Source organism: Chionomys nivalis, chromosome 17 (genome assembly GCF_950005125.1).
Source record: "Chionomys nivalis chromosome 17, mChiNiv1.1, whole genome shotgun sequence".
Taxonomy (NCBI): Eukaryota; Metazoa; Chordata; class Mammalia; order Rodentia; family Cricetidae; genus Chionomys; species Chionomys nivalis.
Genome location: NC_080102.1, coordinates 36,875,000 through 36,896,728, shown reverse-complemented (window position 1 = coordinate 36,896,728; position 21,729 = coordinate 36,875,000). Strand labels below are relative to the sequence as shown.

Here is a 21,729-nt window from a genome sequence, read left to right as displayed (position 1 = left end):
CAAGCTCTGGCTAAAATTCTCCCTCAAAGCCTTAGTCAGACTAGAACTGACGAGTGCTGGCTCCGGGCCATTATTTCTTGTAATCATGGCAATAGTCCCATGACATTTTGTGCTGAGTTGGACTAGGGAAGGGTTGTCACTGATGAGTCAAATAGAAAGTTCTGTGGATGTGAGACAGTATTAGATGCAACAACCAGAGCAAATCTGCACGTGAGTCTGCAGGTGTAGGATGACTTTTACAGCCGTGGTTAGCTGCCTCAAGAGTCCCACGTGAGCCGGGCGGTAGTGGCGCACGCCTTTAATCCCAGCACTTGGGAGGCAGAGGCAGGCGGATCTCTGTGAGTTTGAGACCAGCCTGGTCTACAAGAGCTAGTTCCAGGACAGGCTCCAAAACCACAGAAAAACCCTGTCTCGAAAAACCAAAAAAAAAAAAAAAAAAAAAAAAAGAGTCCCACGTGGCCCTCACCTCAAGTAAGAGCTCTACTTCCAGATTCAGATTCCAACAGGACACGGATGGAAGTTACTGTAACCTCGAGGGAAGAGGCAGTGGAAAGCCAGGAGCTGAGGGTTCTAGGACACCCTCCTCCTCCCCAGGTGGAGCATAACCACTCACTGGAACTCTTAGAGGTCATTTTGTCTGTGTGACCTCTGACCTGGATTCCACTCACCATGTGGCCTTTGCTGCATTTGTCCTGGAAACCTGAAGCACTCGCTCCTCATCCCCCCCCCCCCCCCCCAGTTCTGGAGCTCAGGCTTCTCAGGCATCCCCAGCGGTCGGAAAGTGACATTGCATGATCCCACTATTTTCTGATTGCTTGGAAATTTTATAATTACTGAAAACCCTTTTCAAAAAAAAAAAATGCTGGATGTTGGTGACACACCCCTTTAATCTCAGCACTAGGGAAGCAGAGGCAGGAGGATCTCTGTGAGTTGGAAGCCAGCTTTGTCTACAAAGTGAGTTCCAGGAAAGTCAGGGCTACACAGAGAAACCCTGTTTCGAAAAAAACAACAGCAAAAAACCCTTTATTATTTTTGGTTGTGAGCCTAGCCTTTAATGGCTGAGCCATCTCTCCAGCCCAAAACCCTTTATTATTAAACATATGTCTTAGGTTTTTTTATTGCTGTGCAGAGACGCCATGACCACAACTCTTATAAAGAAAGCATTTAATTGAGGGTGGCTCGCTTAGTTTCAGAGGTCCAGTTATCATCATGGTGCTGGAGCTGAGACTGCTGCATCTTGACCCAGAGATAACAGGAAGTCGACTGACTGTCACACTGAGAGACGCTTGAGCAAAAGAGACCTCAAAACCTGCCCTCACAGTGACACACTGCCTCCAACAAGGCCATGCCTCCTAATAGTGCCACTCCCCTTTGGGGGCCATTTCTTGCAAACCACCACAACATACTTTTTTTTTTAATTCATATATGAGTTAGATATGATGTTGCATGTGTTTGGTCCAAGCACTTTGGAGGGAGAAGCAGGTGGATTTCTATGATTTGGAGGCCTACATAGTTCCAGGACAGCCAGGGCTACATGAACCTTGTCTCAATTAATTAATTAATAATAGTAGTAAAGTAAAGATGCCTGCTCTAAGCCTGGATTTGATGCCACGGTCAAAGAAGAGTGTTGTGGGGAATTCACCAGATGGCTCAGACAGGGATTTAAGCCAATAGGAAGTCTTTATTAGCCAACCGGTGACTACATTGGGTGTTCAGGATCCCGGTGGTAGCACTGAGCTTTTAAGCACAAAAGCCATGTCCTGGGTTGACATGTCTCAGTTGACAGGAACAGTCAGCCAGAAGCAGAACTACAGAAGCCAGAAAGCAAGGTTTGCACATTTAGAAACTTTCCCAAAACTGTTGTCTTTGACGGATTAGGCCTTTGTTTGATTTTTCCCTGGTGGTGCTGTCTGTGTGCTGATTTTACAGCCTGTATGGCACTTCCATCATGGAGTCAGTTATGCTCTAAGCTGGAGCATACTAAGGTCTGGGGCCCTGCTACAGATATAATCAGCTCCTCTAAGTTGTCCTCTGACATGCACCAATGCACTAACACAAAATGAAAGTAATTTTTTTAAAAATAAGATTGTTTTTTCAATTATGTGTTGTTGTGGCTGGAGAGATGACTTAGCATTTAAGATCACTTACTGCTCTTCCAAAGGACTCAAGTTCAGTACCCAGCATCCATGTCAAGTGGCTCATGACTGTAACTCCAGCTCCAGGGATCAAAGGCTTCTGACCTCCAAGGGTACCTACACTTGTGCACATACACATAATATAAAATAAAAAATTTAAAGCATTCGTTATTGATGGCTGAACGGCACACGCATGTAATCCCTACACTTGGGAGACTGAGGCAAGAGAAATCTGAGGTTGGCTTAGCCTAGGCAAGACCGTGTCTCAATAAACAAGTAGAACCGGGTGGAACGGTGCACACCTTTAATCCCTTGGGAGGTAGAGGTAGATTTCTGCTACAAAGCGAGTTCCAGAAGAGTCAGGGCTGTACATAGAAATCCTGTCTCTAAAAGGCAAAAAATATATATTTTTTTCTTTTAAATATGAAGGTATCGGAGCCCAGCCCAGCCCAGCCTCAACTGCACAGAACAGCTGCAAAGCACCCTGCCTCTCTCCTTCAACATACTGGGGGTTCTTTGTATTCGCAGAGCCAAGAGGCGGGCGACTCCCAGGGGGCGGGACGGAGTGCCGGCTGCCGCTCTCTCTCTGTCTCTCTCTCTCTGTCTCTCCCTCTCTCTCTAGCTAGCCCGGTTCGCTTCCGGAAGACGCTCTGTCCAGCGGCGAGCCGCTCTCGCCGGCTCCCTTCCGCTTCCGGTGTCCTACAGCCATGGCCGCCGCCGTCGCTGCTGCCGGCGCCGGGGAGCCTCTGTCCCCAGACGAATTGCTCCCGAAAGCCGAGGCGGAGAAGGCCGAGGAGGAGCTGGAAGAAGACGACGACGACGAGGTGCCGGGGTCTGCGGGGAGCGGGGCGGGAGCGGGCCGTCGGAGCATGGGCACCGCGATCCGGGAGGGCGGCTGATCCGCGCGGCAGGGAAGGGCCAGGCCCAGGGCTCGGCGACTCCGGTGCTGTTGCCGCTTCGCCAACGACCCTCACCTCCTCCACCACAGCTAGATGAGACCCTGTCGGAGAGACTTTGGGGTCTGACGGAGATGTTTCCGGAGAGGATCCGGTCCGCCGCCGGAGCCACCTTTGATCTCTCGCTCTTCGTGGCTCAGAAGATGTACAGGTAAGGAACGAATGTAGAGACACCGAGAGTGTGCATGGAGGGACTGGTGCCGTCAGAGGACACCGGGCCTCGGAAGCCACAGGCGGGAGCTTGAGTGACCTTGGATTCATAGCCACACTCTAAGTGTGGTTCCTCTTCAGAGTGGAGTTCTTATCTGGCAGGACCGTTGTGGGAATTCTTTCATGTTAACCAAGGGTTCTATATTACGTTACAGTAATCACTAGGTAACCACTGCTCCTCTTGGCTCTGCTAGGAGTTCGGTGGAGGGAATGAGTAGGGACACTTTGAGAGACATCGGGGAAGGTACGTCACCACACACATCTCCCTCTGCAGATTTTCCAGGGCAGCTTTGTGGATTGGGACCACCTCCTTTATGATCCTGGTTCTTCCTGTTGTCTTTGAGACAGAAAAGTTGCAAATGGAGCAGCAGCAGCAGCTGCAGCAGCGGCAGGTGAGCACACGCTCTGGGCTCCGGGCCAGCGGTGCAGGCCTGAGGTCTGGATTGTTTAACCTACTGAAACTATACAGTGTCTTAACACACTTTTCTCTTTTCCAGATACTTTTGGGGCCTAACACAGGACTGTCAGGAGGAATGCCAGGGGCTCTACCTCCACTTCCTGGAAAGATCTAGATTATTACTTCAGAGTTTGTCCGGGTGGGAGGACTTTGAAATTGAGTTGTGTTTGAACTGCTGATTGTTTGGACTTTTTTTTTTAAACTTTGGCGCATCAATCTATTTAATCTGGTGGGCACTCTCTCCGTTTCTCATGGAGACTCCAGTTGCACCTGTGCCCTTCATCATGCTCTTATTTCCCGGTCTGATGCTAGAGGACAGCCATGTGGAAGGTTATTCCACGTTATCCCTTATAGTAAACTGCTCCTGTCGAAGTTCTCACGTGCCCCTTGTGGGGAAGAAGTAAGCACCCCTGACCCTTAAAGACACTTTCTTTAGAAGAATGGGAATGTCTGGGGCATGTAAGCAATGTGAAACTGACAAAATCCATTATAGCTGCCATTACAAAACGGTCAGCAGGAATCCCTGTATGGTGGAGAGAAGGGAGGCTGGCTGTAGCCTTAGCCAGATGGGGACTGTGGACTGAGCAGGCGCTCCTCCCTCTGCACATTTGGACCTGCGTGCTGTGTAAAAAAGAAGTCAGTGCTCACTTTTTGTATTTAAATATTAAAAGAACTCCAACTGAAAGTGTTATTGCTGTGTTTGTGATACGTATTTTAAACTGAGGCCATTTTAGAAAGCCAGGGACAGCAGGCAGTGGTGGCACATGCCTTTAATTCCAGCACTTGGGAGGCAGAGGCAGGTGGATCTCTGAGTTTGAGGCCAGCCTAGTCTACAAAATGAGTTCTAGGACAGCTAGGACTGTTTGACAGAGAAACTCTGTCTTCCTCTAGTCCCCCCCCCCCCAAAAAAAAAGACAGGGACACTGCCTGCCAAATTTCTTCTTACTTAAGCCAGCACCTCTATTCCAACCTTGTTTCTTTTTTTTTTTTTTTTTAATATTTATTATGTATACAACATTCTTTCTGTGTGTATGCCTGAAGGCCAGAAGAGGGCACCAGACCTCATTACAGATGGTTGTGAGCCACCATGTGGTTGCTGGGACTCAGGACCTTTGGAAGAGCAGGCAATGCTCTTAACCACTGAGCCATCTCTCCAGCCCCCAACCTTGTTTCATACATCTAAGTTAATGAGGTTTTCAGAAAGGAAAAGGAACATTTCTTTCTGAACATGGTGTTGATTGTTGCCCTGAATCACTTCAGTCTCCCCTACAGAAAGTTGAAGGGCATGCTCTGTGGATGTGCAGTCTACACAGTACTTAGAAACTGTTTAAAGTATGTATTGCCTTCTGGTCTTGAGAGGAGATAGAGCTTGTTACCTCTTTTCTTGGGGATAGAATCTCTCCATAACCCAAGCTAGCCTTCATCTCAGTCCTGAGTGCTGAGGGATTATAGGCATATACACTTGGTAAGGCTGATTTCTTTTGTTTTTCAAGACGGTTTCCTGGCTGTCCTGGAACTCATTCTGTAGACCAGGCTGGCCTGAACTCACAGACAGAGATCTGCCTGCCTCTGCTTCTTGGAGTGACTAAAGGCCCGTGCCACCACCACCCAGCTTCCTTTTTTGTTTTGTTTTGTTTTGTTTTTTTAAGTGAGCCTCTGGTAAACGGATCCTACTATTGTCCTATCTTTGAACCTTGAAGTTTTCCCGCTCAATGTTGGTCTTTTGTTTTTCTCTTGAAACATGGTCTATATGGACCAGGTTGGCTCAGGATTGCCTCTGCCTCTTGAGTGCTGGGATCAAACTTGTGCAACACCACACCCAGTGTGATAATTTATTGTGCAGGTTTTCTGCTCCTATTTTGTAATCAATTCCCAGTGGCACTGTATGATTGAGGAGGGTGTACTATTCCCATGGGTTAAGGAACTTGTAGAAGGCCTGTTACTACAGGATCTGGATTCAAAGCCAGCCTTCTACTTATACTGTTGTATGCTCTCAAGGCCAACAGCTCTGCTGTGTCTGGCTTTTCACTTGATAATTAGAGAAACACTAATAGACAGTCAAAAGGTAAACTCCAACAGAAGTCTCATTTAAAAATTACAGTAAAATGCAAATGCCTCTTTTTTTTTTTTTGTTTTTTGTTTTTTTTGTTTTTTCGAGACAGCGTTTCTCTGTGGTTTTGGAGCCTGTCCTGGAACTAGCTCTTGTAGACCAGGCTGGTCTCGAACTCACAGAGATCCGCCTGCCTCTGCCTCTGCTGGGATTAAAGGCGTGCACCACCATCGCCCGGCCTCAAGGATATTTTTTGTTTGTTTTGTTTTAAACTTTATGTGAATTGGTGTGAAGGTATCAGATATCCTGGAACTGGGGTTAGAGACAGTTGTAAACTGCCATGTGGGTGCTGGGAATTGAACCCTGGTCTTCTGGAAGGAACAGGCAAGTGTCCTCAACCTCCGAGCCATCTTACCAGCCCTTTTTTTTTTTTTTTTTTGTGAGGCAGGCTATGGCTAGCTGGATTCCATACTGACCTCAAACATGATGTTGCTTCAGCGTCCCCTCTGGTAGGACAGCGGTGGTTGGGCACCTCTGCACCTCTGAACTAAGTAAATACTTTGTCTTGGTTTTTCAGGTGGGAAATTTGACAGTGTATCTCAGAGTGGTAACAAATCCCTTTACGTCAGAATCATACCAAAGGTTTTTACATAGTTAGGCAACAAATAGATTGTGTTCAGTTTTTCATTTTTAATATTTGGTTAAACAAAATACATCTTTGTAAACAAACCCAGCACAAGGCCAACAAAATAAAAGGGAATAAAGCAAGAACAAAGCCTAGGGCTGCCCCTTGCTGGGCATCAGGGTCAAGCTCCCCTTCCTTAAAAGGAATGGGGCTTTTTGCCCTTGGGCATCAACATGGGTCCCTGTTCCTAAGCACCAGATTGGATATGAACAGAACCAGCCCTGAAATGCTTAAGCGTCTTTGTACATTCCACTGGCTCATGGACTCCGCGTGCATGGGACTCCTTTCCAGTGCTGTTTGCACAGGCCCAAGCAGATCTGTAGGGAGGAGTCTCCTCTTCCCAAGAAATGGCTTACTACCACCGACAGTGCCAATGGACCCAAGGTCCTGCTTGTGCCGATCAGCAAGGTCGGCTGTAACTTCTGGCTGGTAGTGATTGGAATGTCATTGTGCAGGGTCAGAGCTCCCCATGGTGCCAAGCAGATCCGGTGTAGAAAATGGTACGGATGACCGTGGTTGAGTTGCAGTAGCCACTTGGGGCCCTCTGCTACTCGAATAAAAAACGGCCTTGTTGGATTGAAGATGCATGTGCAGAGAAGTGCTGGTGTAAACATGCACTCCAGTCAGTGGGGAGACAGCCCCCGCTTCACCCCAGTAAGCTTGCTCAGGATCGACAGTGGGACAGCTCTCAGGCCTGCAGAGACCAGGACTCCCTAAGGACTGGCCAGGTCACCTGCCTGCCCACCTGCCTTGAAGGCCACCACAACCACACTCATGTGTGGTATGGTAATTACTTATCTTCTAAAATTACAGGAGAAAAATGGTCTAGAACTACTTGAGGTGGGGGTGAACCAACCCTCAGTTTGTAATGGAAACTAGACAAAGATGCCAAACTCAGCCTCTAGTGTCGTGCACATAACCTGTGACTCTGTAGCCCAGGATGTGCCTGCCAGTCCTCACTCTCATACTGCGAGGCAGTTTCCTCACCCAACTCTGTCCCTATGAAATTTGGTGTCAATGCAGATGTGTTTCTGATTTTGTTAAAATGAGCCAACTAGGAGTACTGTCCCTCTTCATTGTCTTTTGCCCCAGAGCCTCCTATGTCAATGTAGTGAAATGTTGGGACATAATTTGAGTGAAAAGCTACCCATGACTGTCCTAATGTGGCTTCAGCCACACAACATTAGACATCTTTCACCACTGTCTTGCTGGAATACTGTACAATTTACCCACTTTGGAATATCAGAACTTCTCATAAAACTCCAAGGCTGGCTAAGATTTAAAATGGGGTAAGAAGTGGCATTATGGATTGCAGACGGCATGTAGTGCCACCGCTGGGGGCCTGACAGTTTCCTGAGACGCTTATGCTTGGGTCCTTTGAACTAGTCACTGGGCTCTGCATGTACTGTGTCCTTGGACCCCCTGGTGCCACAGGAGAGAAAAAGAGGAAGTGTGTGTTCCCTGTGAGTCTGGGGCATCAGTGACAACTATCAGCAGAACTTGTATCAAGTCCTCATAGAAAGGGGGAAGTAAGCAAGCCCTCCACCCCTCTTACCTCCCTTCTCTAAAATAGAAAAGGTGTTAAATGGCTTGCCCTAAATGTTCAGAGCTCCTACCTTCTTCCCCCAGGCACAGACAGTGCTTGGTGGCTGTGAGAGTCCACACACCTGTACTATTGCACTGTCAAATTTGAGGGGGAAACCCAATGAGATGTTTAGGGAAGTAGCTGGACAGACCCACTGTAGAGGCCACAGCACGTCAAACAGGGCGGAGGTCGAGGCGAAGAGCGGGTCCAGCATAACTGTCACACATCTGCCCGCCAGCTTTGATGGACTTCCACTTCTTCTGGTACCACCAGTAGGAGTTCACAGTTTTTTCCTCGCAAATGGTATTTTAGAAATTTCCTATGGAAGAGGGAATAGGCAACAAGAAACGAGATGCCAGTGAGTTGCAGATTGCAGTCTTGGGGCTGCCCATCCTCTAGGACGGAGACCTCCCCATTTATCACTCATACCAATCAGTTCTGTTTGTGGCAAGGTTTCTCTCTATAGCTCTGGCTGTCCTAGAACTTGCTTTGTAGACCAAGTGGCCTCAAACTCAGGTCCACCTGTCCTCTGCCTCCTGAGTGCTAGGATTAAAGGTGTGCGCCACCACAACCACCACCACCCAGGCTATCCCTGTGGCAATCTTAAAACTCCAAGGGTGACTTAGAGGTTCCATGTTTGGTTACCCCTCCATTTCTGTTAGAACTCCAGTCTCGGGGCTGGAGAAATGGCTCAGTGGTTAAGAGCACTGACTGCTCTTCTAGAGGACCCGGGTTCAATTCCCAACACCCATATGGCAGCTCACAACTGTCTGTAACACCAGGATCCCTCACACAGACATACATACAGGCTAAAACACCAATAAAATAATTTAAAAAAAAAAACAAAAACAAAAAACACAACAACTCCAGTCTCAATTTCTGCTAATTCTCAGAGATCACTACCATTAGTGTGCTGGTGTGAGTTCTAGAACACTGCATATTCTAATGGTTACTAAGTGTCAAAAAAAAAAATAGCATAAAACCTGGGCCAGCTCAGGATAAAACACTTGCCAAGCAGGGCTGACTGACAGCCTGAAGGAGATTCCAGGAACCCCAGTGGAAGAAGACCAACCCCCTAAAAATTGTCCTCTGGCTTCCACACATGCCCAAGAGCACATACACCTACACACATATAATAATAGAAGGAAAAAACTTCAGTTATGGGGCTGGGCGTGGTGGTAGCAAATGTCTTTACACTCAAGAGGTAAGGGCAGGCAGAAGGCAGATCTCTGAGTTCAAGACCAGTCTAATCTGCATAAGGACTTCCAGGACAGCTGGGACTACATAGAGGGACTCTGTCTCAAAAAATAAATAAGTAAACAGAGAAATTTAACCCTGTCTGATAACTGGCAGTTATCTAAATGGAAGGTGACAGTGTCAGCCCTACCAGATCAGAAAGCTAGAATCACAGGATGGATGGAGTTCTAATTGAGTCTTAAAGACCCTGATTCCAAGAAGGCAGAGCAAGGATCCAAGGACACAGGAATTTCATTTCCTTTGTCAGGTAATCAGATGAGCTTGACTCCCCAGCATGCCAAACTAAACGCCCAGCAGCCCAGCTGTTAGGGGTCACCTGAGCTCGCTCTCGCCTCCAATCCACTCCGGAGTCTTGAGTTTGGAGTCAAGGTTGTAGTAGGCTCCTCCCACCTCACGAACGCAGATCCAGTGCTGCCTTTTAAGAGGCAACTTGAGGGGACCCCAGCACAGGCTGGAGGGTAGGTTCATGATGAATCCCATGACGTTAGCAAGAGCAATGACACCCACGTCCCTGCGGGAAAGAAAAGGTGTCAGATTCTGGGGCAGTCACTCTCCATGGTTGCCCCCATTCACCTGGGGTTGGTGCCATGGCTGGCCCTTGTTGCCAAATCAAGTTTGGTTCTCTACCTGCGCTTGTCCCACCAAACAGCTTCATAGCCTTTGGTTTGAAGTGCTGCCATGATGACATTCACATCATAGTTCCCATTTCCCAGCATGCTCTTCTTGTGGGGCGTCACCATAGTGTTTGGAGACAACCTACAAATGTAAAGGAAAAGCTTAGGCTTGCTGGTCTGCCAGCCTACCCAGCCTAGGACCACCAGAAAAGCATTTTGCAGCATTGCCCTGGAAGCTGGTTCCCTTGGCAGATTAATCTCACAAGCTAGCTAGCCTGGAGATTGCCTCTCCCTTGCAAAAACATCCAGGAAGGTTGAGACCTGTCTGGCCTTTTGAGAGGAGGGTTACAACGAAGGAATGACCACAAGAAATGATCCACAGACCAAGCAGTGGTGGCGCACGCCTTTAATCCCAGCATTCGGGAGGCAGAGGCAGGCAGATCTCTGTGAGTTCGAGGCCAGCCTGGTCTACAAGCGCTAGTTCAGGACAGTCAGGACTGTTACATATAGAAACCCTGCTTCGAAAAACAAAAAAGAACTGATGCACAGAGATGCTGGTCTCCTTTACAAATTCCTGTCAGCATAACCTTCCTACTGATGCTATTTCTGTTTCATACAAACCTTAAAAAACAAAAAAACAAGCAAACAAACAAACAAACAAAACACTGACAAAGCTGGGCGTGGTGGTGGTGGTGCCAGTGGAGACACACCTTTAATTCTGGCACTAAGGAGGCAGAAGCAGGAAGGTCTCTGTGAGTTCAAGTCCAGCCTCATCTACTTTGAGTTCAAGTCCAACCTCATCTACTTAGTGAGTTGTAGGCCAGTTGAAACTACATAGTGAGACCTTCACTATAAAATAAAATAAAAAACTAGTAAAAGATAGGTGATATTTACATGGCAGGCAGTGATTGTTGTTCCTGCCTTTTGCAATTTAAATACTCTATTTAAGACCTGTATTTCAGTAATCATTATTACTGAATATTCAAAGGTCCACAGTAGTTGAGACAGGCAGCATAAATGTATGAACAGGAGCCAAGTGAACGGTAATAAACTCTAATGAGGGCTATATTAAACTGGAATATAGAGCCCAGTCCAAACAGTGTGCCTGCATGTGTGTCCATGCATGTGTGCCCGTGTTTATCCTGAAAAAAAAAAAAAAAAAAAAAAAAAAAAAGCACAAAATCAACTCAGACAAACAAAATAAACTTACAGGCAGTGGCAGGTGATCTCTGGGTTCGAGGCCAGCCTGATTTATAGAGTGAGTTCCAGGACAGCCAGGGCTACACAGAGAAGTCCTGTCTTGGAAACAAACAAAAAAACAAACCTTAAACCAGACAAACTCAATTGTAGTTCTGGTGGCCTACCCAGCTTTCAACTAAAGTCTCCATACTAGCTCAGGCTGGCCCTGAGGGGAGGATACTCCTGCATCACCCCACCTATTTCAAGCCCTTTCTTTTTTAGCAATTCCATTTTCCTACTGAGGCCTGTACTGAGGCATTTCCAATCCTATCATTTTATTTTCACAGTCTTTTTGTTGTTATTGCTTTTTTTTTTCGACACAGGGTTTCTCTGTAGCTTTGGAGCCTGTCCTGGAACTAGCTCTTGTAGACCAGGTTGGCCTGCCTCTGCCTCCCCAGGCGCTGGGACTAAAGGCGTGTGCCACCACCGCCTGGCTTATTTTCACAGTCTTGATAAACCAGGAGATGGGGAAGGCCATTTTGACTGGAAGGCCAACATATCTTTTTGTTGTTGTTATTGTAGACAAGCCCTTGCAGTCCGGTAATTCACAGAAATCTGTCTGCCTCTGCCTCCGAAGTGCTGGGATTAAAGGTGTGCACCACCATACTGGGCATGACAGGGATTTACGGCTGGAGAGTTGGCTTGGTGGTTAAGGGCACTGGCTACTATATGATGGCTCATAACAACCTATAATTCCAGTACCTGGTGACCCAATGCCTTTTGGCCTCTGCTGGCACCAGGCACAAATATGGTACACAGACATCGATGTAGGTAAAACAGCCTACACATAAATTTTTTTTCCTGGCTGATGTTAGTTTTTTTTCATACAATATACTTGCCATATTCTTTTTTATTATTATTATGTGTACATTGTTCTGCCTGTATTTCTGCCTGCAGGCCAGAAGAGGGCACAAGACCTCATTACAGATGGTTCGGAACACCCATGTGGTTGCTGGGACTTGAACTCAGGACCTCTGGAAGAACAGTCAATGTTTTTAACCTCTGAGCCATCTCTCCAGCCCTTTGATTATATTCTTTCTCTTCCCTCAACCCCTCTCAGATCCTTCTTACCTTCCTAGCCACAAAATTCATAATTTTTCTCTTAAAAAAAAAAGAAAATCAAAACAAACTGAAGAGATAGAAAAAAAATCAATTAGACAAAATATAAATATAGTCTGTTTTGTATTGACCAACTGCTCCTGGGCATGGGGCCTACTCATGGCTGATATTCCCAGTGACAACCACTGGAGAAAACTGATATCCCCACCCTATGCATTAAAAAAATAATGAAAATTAAAGGGAAAAGGGCTCACTTCATCATCTCCAGACCAAAGGCACCAGTTCCACACACTGTAACCAAATGCCATTTCCTCTGATGACCAATCACTTGCTCAATGCTAGGACTACTGCTTTAGTAAGTGCCTCATTTAATCCCCACACTGGGAGGTATGAATTCATCCTGTTTAAGTAAATAATCCTGAGGTCCGAGGCTGAAAAGATGGCTCTTCGGCTAGAAAGGTTTGCTCTTTTGGAGGACCTGAGTGGTTCCCAGGATCCACATTAAGCAGCTCACAGACATCAACCTCCAGCTCCCAGGGATCTGATGCCTCTCGGTCTTGCAGGTTCCTGCACTCATGGGCACATACACATACCTACACATGATGTTTTATGTGCCATTTTCTTTTAATGCCTTTTCTGCTTCAAGCCCCAACCCCAATTACTCAGATTGGGCACTTAAACAATAGGCCTCAAAAAGCCAAGGCAAGTCAGCCTAAAATTAGCAGACTCCCTCCAACAGGACCCACAACCTGGATGCTACTGTTTCCACTCAGAGCCTGACAGTAAGAGCTGGTGCAGAATAAAGTAGTTTCAGAAGCTAGCTCCAGAGGGGTTTTCTGCAATAGGGTAATTCTAGCAGGACCAGGCTGTGCAAAGAGTGGTGTTTGTTGGCTTTGTCAAAGAGCTCCTTCCCATAGGCACTCAGACCTTGGTGTCTAGGCAGCAGAAAGCAGTCCCAATCAGGGCCATCGCTGTGGGTGGTCCTTTCCCCCCCCCCCCTTTTAATGTGCCCTTTCTTTTCATTTCATTTTTTTTTTCTTTGTTTGTTTGAGACAGGGTTTCTTTGTAGCTTTAGAGCCTGTCCTGGAACTAGCTCTTGTAGACAAGGCTGGCCTCGAACTCACAGAGATATGCCTGCCTCTGCCTCCTGAGTGCTGGGATTAAAGGCATGAGCCACCACTGCCCGACATTTAATTTCTTTTCTGACAATTTTTAAATAATAAAAATAAACATTTTTTAATTCTAAAGTTAGGTAAATTTTTAAAGAACTTTTTTCTTTTCTTATAAAAGGTTTCAATGGGTGGTGGTGCACACCTTTAATCCTAGGACTCAGGAGGCAGAGGCAGGTGGATCTCAAGGCCAGCCTGCTTTACACAGCCGGTTCCAGAACAACCAGGACTGTTACACAGAGAAACCCTGTTCTGAACCATCCAACTACCCCCCAAAGAAGGTCTCATGTAGCCTAGGTTAGCTTCAAAGTCCCTATGTAGCTGAGGATAACTTCAAACTCATGATCCTCCTTTCTGCCTCCATCTCCTCCGTGCTGGGAATGCTAGGCTTGTGCCACTCCTCCACATGAAGTCAGGTGATTTAACTGACTTGTCCATGAACACTAACAGCTGGCAGAACTAAGCTCAAACCTGCGTTCATGAGAATCCAGTTATGTGGCTTACAGTGGAGACCCAAGAGTCAGGGTGGGATGGGAGGTGGTATCAGGTTGCTGAGCCAAAGGTCTGTTGAGTCCTGAGTCCCCGGGCTGCAACATGGAGCACCAGGACCCAGGTTCCCTCTCCTGGCAGTGGAGAAGTGGAGAGGAGACCACATGTGGGCGGTAGCAGATCCTTTCCCTCTACCCACTCTTCAAGAACCTATTGTGTGGCTTCAATCTTTCCTGGAGAGTCTCTGACCAATACAAGGAAGATGACATCACCAGAAATAAGGCTAGGACTTCAACCTCTTACAGGCTACCTCCCTGCGTGCTCACGCCCAGACCAGTGCTCTCCTCAGTCTCCCAATTCCATGTTCACTTTGGAGACTCTGAGAGGCAGCTAATATTTCAATACAGTAACACAGGATGAGCCAGCAAGTAAAGCAGCTTCCTACGGGAACTCCACGAGTCCCTAGCATAGAGAAGGTTACACACCGTGCTTCAGCCCTCAACACCAATGGCTACACAGACATCGTTCTGAAGGCTGCTTTTCAGGACCGCTGTCCGAAGATCTCTTGTCCTGCTCTCATCTCTTTAAAAATCTTGTTAAGATTCAGACCCTCTCCTGCCTGTTCCCACATTTCCTAACCAGAGGCCCCTAGTCTCACACGGAGCTTTTGAAAGCTCCCAGACTCTTCTGCTAGCCCGCAAGCTCCTCCCAACAGGTCAGCACAGATCTTTCTCCCACTCACCAAGGCCTCACTTCACCCTCTTCTCCAGCCTAGTGCCTGCCTAGCCAACTCCGGGTCCCACTCTACTCAATCCGCTGCTGTCCTCTCCAGGGAGCTTGGTATACTTCAGGCATCAGAGCTATGTAGCCTTTAGTGGTTTATCCTATTTCTGACTACAGGCCAAATCCCACAGCTTTCTCAGGCTCAACCTTCTATCCTCTCTTCCACAGAATCCTTCCTGACTCTGAAAATGGAGGGAGACACAGAGGACCACACATAATCCAAATTTATCCAAACACCATCAATACTAATTTATTGAAGAATCCATTTGGCATGCATTCAAACATTGAGTCTCTGGAACTCTTTTAATGCTATGTCTCAGCCTGGCATTGGCATCTAATAAACATATCCAAACTGATCAACATCGGGAGCAATGACACACGACTGTTATCTAGCTGGCACTTGCTCTTGCACTTGGGAGGTGGAGGGCCGAGGATCGGAAGCCCAGAGTCATTTTCCTATATATAACAACCTCCAGACCAGTCTGGGCTACATGAGATCTCCTTTCAAAAACAAATCCAAACTGATCAATATAGGAAATGCTAACAACAATTTCCATTCCATTCTACAGGGATGGGCACCCCTAATTCTTCCCCTGTCCCCCCAAAGTCCTTTCTTTTCCTTTTAACTGGGTTAGCTGCGTCATAGGCTTTATCATTTAATCCTTCTACAATCTTTCTGTAAATAAGGAAGCTGAGGTGCAAAGGTTACAGTGACTTTCACAGTCAGGCGCAAGTGCCAGGTAAGTGGCACAGCGAGGACCTAGCCTCCAAGACAGCACTCAACTGCCCACGGTTACTTCCCCGTGACAGTCCATCAGCACACCACCAGAGCCTCTTGGGTACAGTGCCTGCTGCCCAGAACTGCCTTGCTGATTTCTACAGAAATCCTGGGGCTTGTAGCAAGCATCTGGTGTTTGCTACTGCAGCCAGAATTGGGTAAGATTTGAAAAGCCCAGGTTACTACTACTGTCCTCAGTCCCCTCCAGAGTCACTACTCTGCCTGCTGTGGTGCTGATTTTGGATTTTAATGAAGAGGGAGTAGCAGAGATAGAGGGAAAGATTTAATCAACTTTTCTCTCCCTTAATTCTTTCTTTCATCTGAATTTCCTGATATTTTTCTAAATACAACACAGCTCATAGAGTAGGGACATGTCAGCTATTCCCCTCACAAGTTTGGATAAGCTCCTCCAATCCCTAGAGATTAATACTCAGCCCCTTAGCCAGGCAGTGGTGGCGCATGCCTTTAATCCCAGAACACAGGAGGCAGAGGCAGGCGGATCTCTGTGTGTGAGGCCAGCCTGGTCTACATAGTAAATTCTATGATAGCTAGGACTACACAGAAACCCTGTCTCAAAACCAAAATAAACAAACAAAAACCCACAGCACTTTTCTTAGTTTCTCACCTTCTCAAACTTTTCAGTGTGGCTCCTCCCATCTCTCATGACGAATGACCAGTAGAGAAACTGGAGAGCTTACAGTTTGTGACGCCCACCAGCACGCCTAACCTGGTTCCTCCTTCAACAGAATGTTTCCCTGTCACCAGGCTAGTTTCTGTCTAGTCAGATTTTAATAGCTATTCTATTTAGAGGGAGGCATGCACAGCTTGCTGCAAGAACTTCTGGTCACTAAAATAATGGGAAAGAACCAAACAAAATGTTTCAGGCCTACATATTTCCAAAGTAGCCTAGCCAAAAAAAAAGAGCCCTTTGCTACTAGAGGGGCTGAAGAGATGGCTCAGTGGTTAAGAACACTGGTTGTTCTTCTAAAGACCCAGGTTTGGTTTCCAGTAGGCACATGGCTGCTGACAACCATCTGTGATTTCGGTTCTAGAGAATCCAACGCATGTATGTGATGCAGACATTCATACAGGCAAACCTCCATACACATGAAACACAGTAAATAAGATAAAATGCATGCTACCACAAGCTGAAGTGTACAGCAGCAGAACACCTGCTGAGTATGCATAAGGTCAAGAGGTCAGTGCTACTCTGAGAGCTCACCTCTCAGCCCTTCTTTTTTAAAGTTTATGTACAGATACGGTGAAGCGCATAGGTGGATACACTGGCAACACATGCCGCTGCCTGAGGAGCTTCTCCAGGTCAAGACCCTTTCACCTGACCCTCCCTTGCTGCTAATCAGCACTAGCTCCATTCTAAATTCTTACTCATTGCTATTCCAAGCATGAGTCATCCCATCTCCACAACTCTATTAAAACTCCACCCTGCTTTTGTGTCTCCCCCTTTAACTGGCTAAAACTCAACTGCCATGATGAACTCCTTCGCAGCAAACAGTCTCCTCCCTTTTCTACCACTCAGGAGTCGTTTGTGCACCAGCATGGATTAACCTTGCCAGCTTTCTCCCCTTTGAATATCAGTTTATTTTCTTTTCTTAAGATTGTGTGTGTGCGCACGTATGTGCATGCACTGGTGTTTTTGCTTGCATGCATGTTTGTATGAGGGTGCCAGATCCTCTGGAACTGGAGTAACAGACAGCTGTTAACTGCCATGTGGGTGCTGGGAACTGAACTCGTGATTCTCTGAAAGAGCAGCTAGTGCTCTTAACCACGGAGCCATCTCTCCAGCACCATAAATGCAAGTTTCTAAAGAGACCAACTGTTCATTTCTAAACTGTTCCACTGTCCATGGCTCTTTCTGCGCCTCAGTCTCTTAGACCTGCCCCACGGACAGCCTCGAGGTGCTTGCTCAGCTTGTTTCTACACAATGCCTCCCAGTACCTAGCACACTGCGAGTGGTTAGTCTTCCCTCTCTTGCCTTCTTCCTTTACAGTTTCTTCTGGATTCCTCCCATACATGGGGGAGGGGGAGGGGGAGGGGGAAGGGGGTTAAGTCCCGACTTAACCACACACATAAAACTGCTCTATTATAGAACTCCTTTTCTGGAATTCTCTTGCTGGTCAGCCTGTACTGTGCTGATCAGGAACACAGAAATACCACAGTTTACAAATGCTTCAAAAGGAACAAGCCCTGTGGGTGCTGCAGATATTCAGCACCTCTCACTCAGGGAGAGCTCATGTGAAAGACGCCCAGTGTTATCCACAAACACCTGATGATGCAGCCCAGACCCTCAGTCCAGTCCGCTTACTAGCTGGAAAGGAGGCTACTGAAGTTCCTGTTTCTTTAATGAGCTTTTCCCATCTGCAGCAAACAGCCAGGAGGAGCACTCTGGAGGCGGGTCCTGGAGCTTTAAAGCTTGGGCCCAAATCTGACCATTAGCAACTACAAATTCCATGTCCTGATTTCTTCTTCTGGAATAGGGGGAACCACAGAACCTACCTCCTAAACTGGGCACGAGGGCTCAGCTGCCTGTGCAAAACTTCAAAACGGTGCAGTGTTGGTCTGTTAGTGGTCTCAAGATAATTAACTCCTGTCAGCCCAGGAGCCAAACTCACAGAGGTCAAAATCTGTCAACCTGAGTAGAACTAACCAACCAGTAATAATCTGACATTTATTCCTGGTGGGTAAAACTAGGCAAACTGCATCCACTCAGTACTGGTTCCCAGAGCACTGCTAAGGTGGCTCGGGGGTTGTCAATCTAGACAGAGCACCAAGCACATTCAGGTACGCATGGTGAGTCATTTCCTTCTCCCTGGCGACAGATTAGGAAACAATCCAGAGCTGCCCAGAAGGAGGCAGTTCAGAAATCTGGGTCCTCCTTTCTGTCACATGACTGGGTGGTGGAAGACACATTCTCTGACCTCCTAGGGCTTCATTTCCCGAGGCCTGAACTGTGCTGGCAGATAGTGGTCCTGAACCAAAAGGCACGTCTGCCCTGCTAAGGCAAGGGCGTTACTCTGGTCTTTACCGGCACTGGGAAATAATGACTCTTAAGAGCACTCAGGTTTGCTCTTTTCAGAGACCTTCGGTTCCTTCAGGATAAGTGGTCCATCCACACCTATGCTTTACAAATCACCCCAAACAGGCTGATTCTAGCTGTAATTCCTGTGCTGCGGCTACTTCATCTCCAAATGAGGAGTATTAAAAAGGTCGCCTGGAGTCTCAAAGGATCCTTGAGCTTTCTCTGCTTTGAGGTCTGGAGGGATAGACAGGCTCGCCATCAAAGCGGCTGCAGCCATGCTGCTGGGTCCAGCAGGCCACCACACGCTCAAGGACTTTTCAAAAGCCAAAGCAATGAGCACAAAACTGAACTCTGACCACTTGTGGAGTGACATATTTGCTCTAAGGGGTCCGAAAGGCAATCATTTTTCTTTCGGGGAGACAGTGCTAGGGAACACACCTAGGAACTCCTGCAGACTCCATCACTGAATTTCTCACCAGCCCCAAGGAAGAGGTGAGATCTGGAGCCAGCTCCTCTCTCAGCTCTGCTGTTCAGGAGCCGCTCTGGACAAATCACTTGACCTTTCTGTCCATTTCTCTATCAGTAAAATGACGGTGAGGAGAGTCATACAAAACAATATATGAAGAGCAGCCTGGCCAGCACATGGCCTCAGAAAAGCTAAGCATTGTGGGTAGACTTTTCTTGTGGTGCCCATCATGTCCCACCTTTGGTGACAGTTGACCGTGGATGCATCTTGTATCCCTTCTAGACTGTAAATTCCTTGGTGGCAGGGTCTGGAAGGGAGGCATTATAGCGGTGACTACCAGCAGAGATAGGGACCTGAACTCAGCCCTGAGTCCATGGCTTGTCGGGTTATTTGGAGGAAATTAAGGAGCTCTGCATAGCTCTGTCTTCATTTCAAAATGGGAATAACACATGCAACATGGAGTTCCCTGATTGACCAGAACCGTGGTAACCGCACAACTGAGGCTACTCCACAACAGACAGACCAGAGATGGTGATTGCCAACCATTCCTGTGCTCTTTATAGCGGCCGACGGCATCTAATTCCAAACCCGTAGGTTTGAAGGTTTATGTCCCTGAGGCATCGCACCACCCACACAAATTCAGAAATATCAAGAAGTGGGGATCACGATGCCAAGCAGGGGGGGCCTTACCTCTGAAAAATCTCCTGCAGCGTTTCCCGCGTGAAGGCGTTGCTGTCCTGGAAGACGTTGTTGAGGGCGTGAAGGGCACAGAGTTCTCTGCGCTGTTTCTCATGGTAGATTTGTGGGGGTGCTGCCTGGGGAAGCTCCAGGGATTCAGATTTGGCCTTGTCTCCTTTCCATGGCATGCAACTCATGTTTTTCGATTTAGGTTCCAGACAGAGCTGATAAACACCCCACTCCTTCCCCCCGGATTCAGAAGGTCTAGGTCTAGGCTTCCGTCTTCAGATTCCTGAGGTTCACTTTATTCTCTGGTGTCCATGATTTATGCTTTGTCACTGGGAGAAAAGGCTGAAATCAAAAGGGACAAAAAAAAAAAAAAATCCACCTCTTCTGTCTTCTCTATAGGAAAAATAACTTTTGGATTAGTTTATTCAGCCACCACTTTCAAAGCGCAGAATTTAAAAAGAACATATAAAACGTAAGATTCCTCCCTTTCACTACCCTACCCTCCCACCCCCTTTCGGGGGGGAAAAAACCTCGCTTTCCTGGCTGTATTTTCCTCTCTGCAGATGCCAACTAGGCCTCAATGCAGGAGGGCAAAGCCGAATGGGTCACATCGCTCTTTTTCTTCCATTTCGTCCGAATCTCAACGCCACAGATTCCTTAGACTCGGTTGGATGGTGAAGAAAACGCCCGATGCCAACAGCTAGCGAGGGCCGGCTGGCTTGGGGTCGCGGGCCGCGCGGGGGCTTCGGGGGCAGTTCTCCATGCCCGCCGGCAGGCTGGCGGACTCGGCCCAGCGGAGGATACGCTTCGCCTCTGCGCGGGCGGAGCCGAGGGAGGGCCGGGGAAGGGGAGCGGCGGCCCGGGCGCCGCAGGGAGATCCCGCCTGGCCCGCGAGGGTGCGGCCGGACGCCTGCCTCGCCCCGCGCAGGCTGGCCCACCCGGTTGGTCGTCCCCGCCGCGACCTCCCGCTGTCACGTGAGGGAGGCGAGCACGGGCGTTCTCCCGTTGCCTGCCCCGCGGGGACCGCTCGCCGCCCCTCCGCCCCCACCGGGAGCCAGCCGGCCACCACCTGGGCCGCGCGCGGAGGAGCCGGAGGCAGCGCGGGCGGGCACGCGCACCTGAGCCCGACGTCAGCGGCGCGCGCCCCAGACACGCCCCCGCGCTGACCCCGCCCGCCAACCCGGCGTCACCCCTGACGTCCGTGTGAAGCCGCCCGCTCCCGCTCTAGCCCGCGCCAGCTCTAAGGGGGATCTCCCCGGGACTGTGGTTGGGGAGCCGGGCAGCGGCGGCAGGGCTGCTGTCGCGGGCAAGGTCGATGTGTAGCTTCTGCTCAGCTCCGCCCCGGCGCCGACTCCCGCCTGGACGCCGCAGGACCCTCCGCGGCGGAGTGCTTTCTGGAACGTGGATCGCGGCTGCTGCCCTGGTCCACTTATGTTCACCAGATTTCCAAACACTTTACCAACGCGGTCGGGCATAATCTTGGTTAGTGAACCCGACCGCCTCCTGTTTTCTTTGAGCGCTGAGGGCAGGAGCCTCGCCGGGAGTCATATTGCAAATGGAAACGAGAGTTCTATTTCAGATCCGTGGTGTCGTATTCACGTTCACGCCACACAAACCACTGCCCTTTTGCTCTGCCACCTCTTGGTTGGCTGTCACTAGGCCTTTCTTTCTGTGTTTTCTTTTTCTTTCTATCCTTTTAGTCTCTCTCTCTCTCTCTCTCTCTCTCTCTCTCTCTCTCTCTCTCTCTCTCTCTCTCTCTCTCTCTGGGTGTGGGTGTCCTCTAGCCCAGTTGACCTCGAACTCATTAAATAACCAAGAATGACTTAAAACGCCTAGTTTGTGCAGGGCCGGTACTATATCAACTAGGGTTCCCTATTTTCTGAGTTTAACTGAGTACATTGTGTTCAAAAGGCAGACTATTTGAAGTTGCCTGTGGATTTAAATCGTCATTGTCTCTTGTTCCCTTTCTTTCGGATTTTTGCTTGGAAAACAACAGATTTGCACTTTTAAAGCGGTGGTTTCTCCAATCCTCAAGACTATTCCAATCAACACTGTCATGCAACACATCTGAGT

General features: G+C 48.2%; 2 protein-coding genes across 2 annotated transcripts; one reads left to right on the top strand and one right to left on the bottom strand.

Moving 5' to 3' along the window:
• Positions 1-2,807: 2,807 nt before the first annotated feature.
• Positions 2,808-4,449, top strand: Tomm22 (translocase of outer mitochondrial membrane 22). The gene is made up of 4 exons (XM_057792273.1): positions 2,808-2,959; positions 3,124-3,242; positions 3,576-3,693; positions 3,799-4,449. The coding sequence occupies exons 1-4, from the start codon at positions 2,843-2,845 to the stop codon at positions 3,871-3,873; spliced, it is 429 nt and encodes a 142-aa protein (XP_057648256.1). The 5' UTR covers positions 2,808-2,842; the 3' UTR covers positions 3,874-4,449.
• Positions 4,450-6,488: 2,039 nt separating this feature from the next.
• Positions 6,489-20,723, bottom strand: Josd1 (Josephin domain containing 1). The gene is made up of 4 exons (XM_057792615.1): positions 19,660-20,723; positions 9,963-10,091; positions 9,652-9,846; positions 6,489-8,397 (listed from the first exon to the last, which is right to left on the bottom strand). The coding sequence occupies exons 1-4, from the start codon at positions 19,842-19,844 to the stop codon at positions 8,298-8,300; spliced, it is 609 nt and encodes a 202-aa protein (XP_057648598.1). The 5' UTR covers positions 19,845-20,723; the 3' UTR covers positions 6,489-8,297.
• Positions 20,724-21,729: the final 1,006 nt, after the last annotated feature.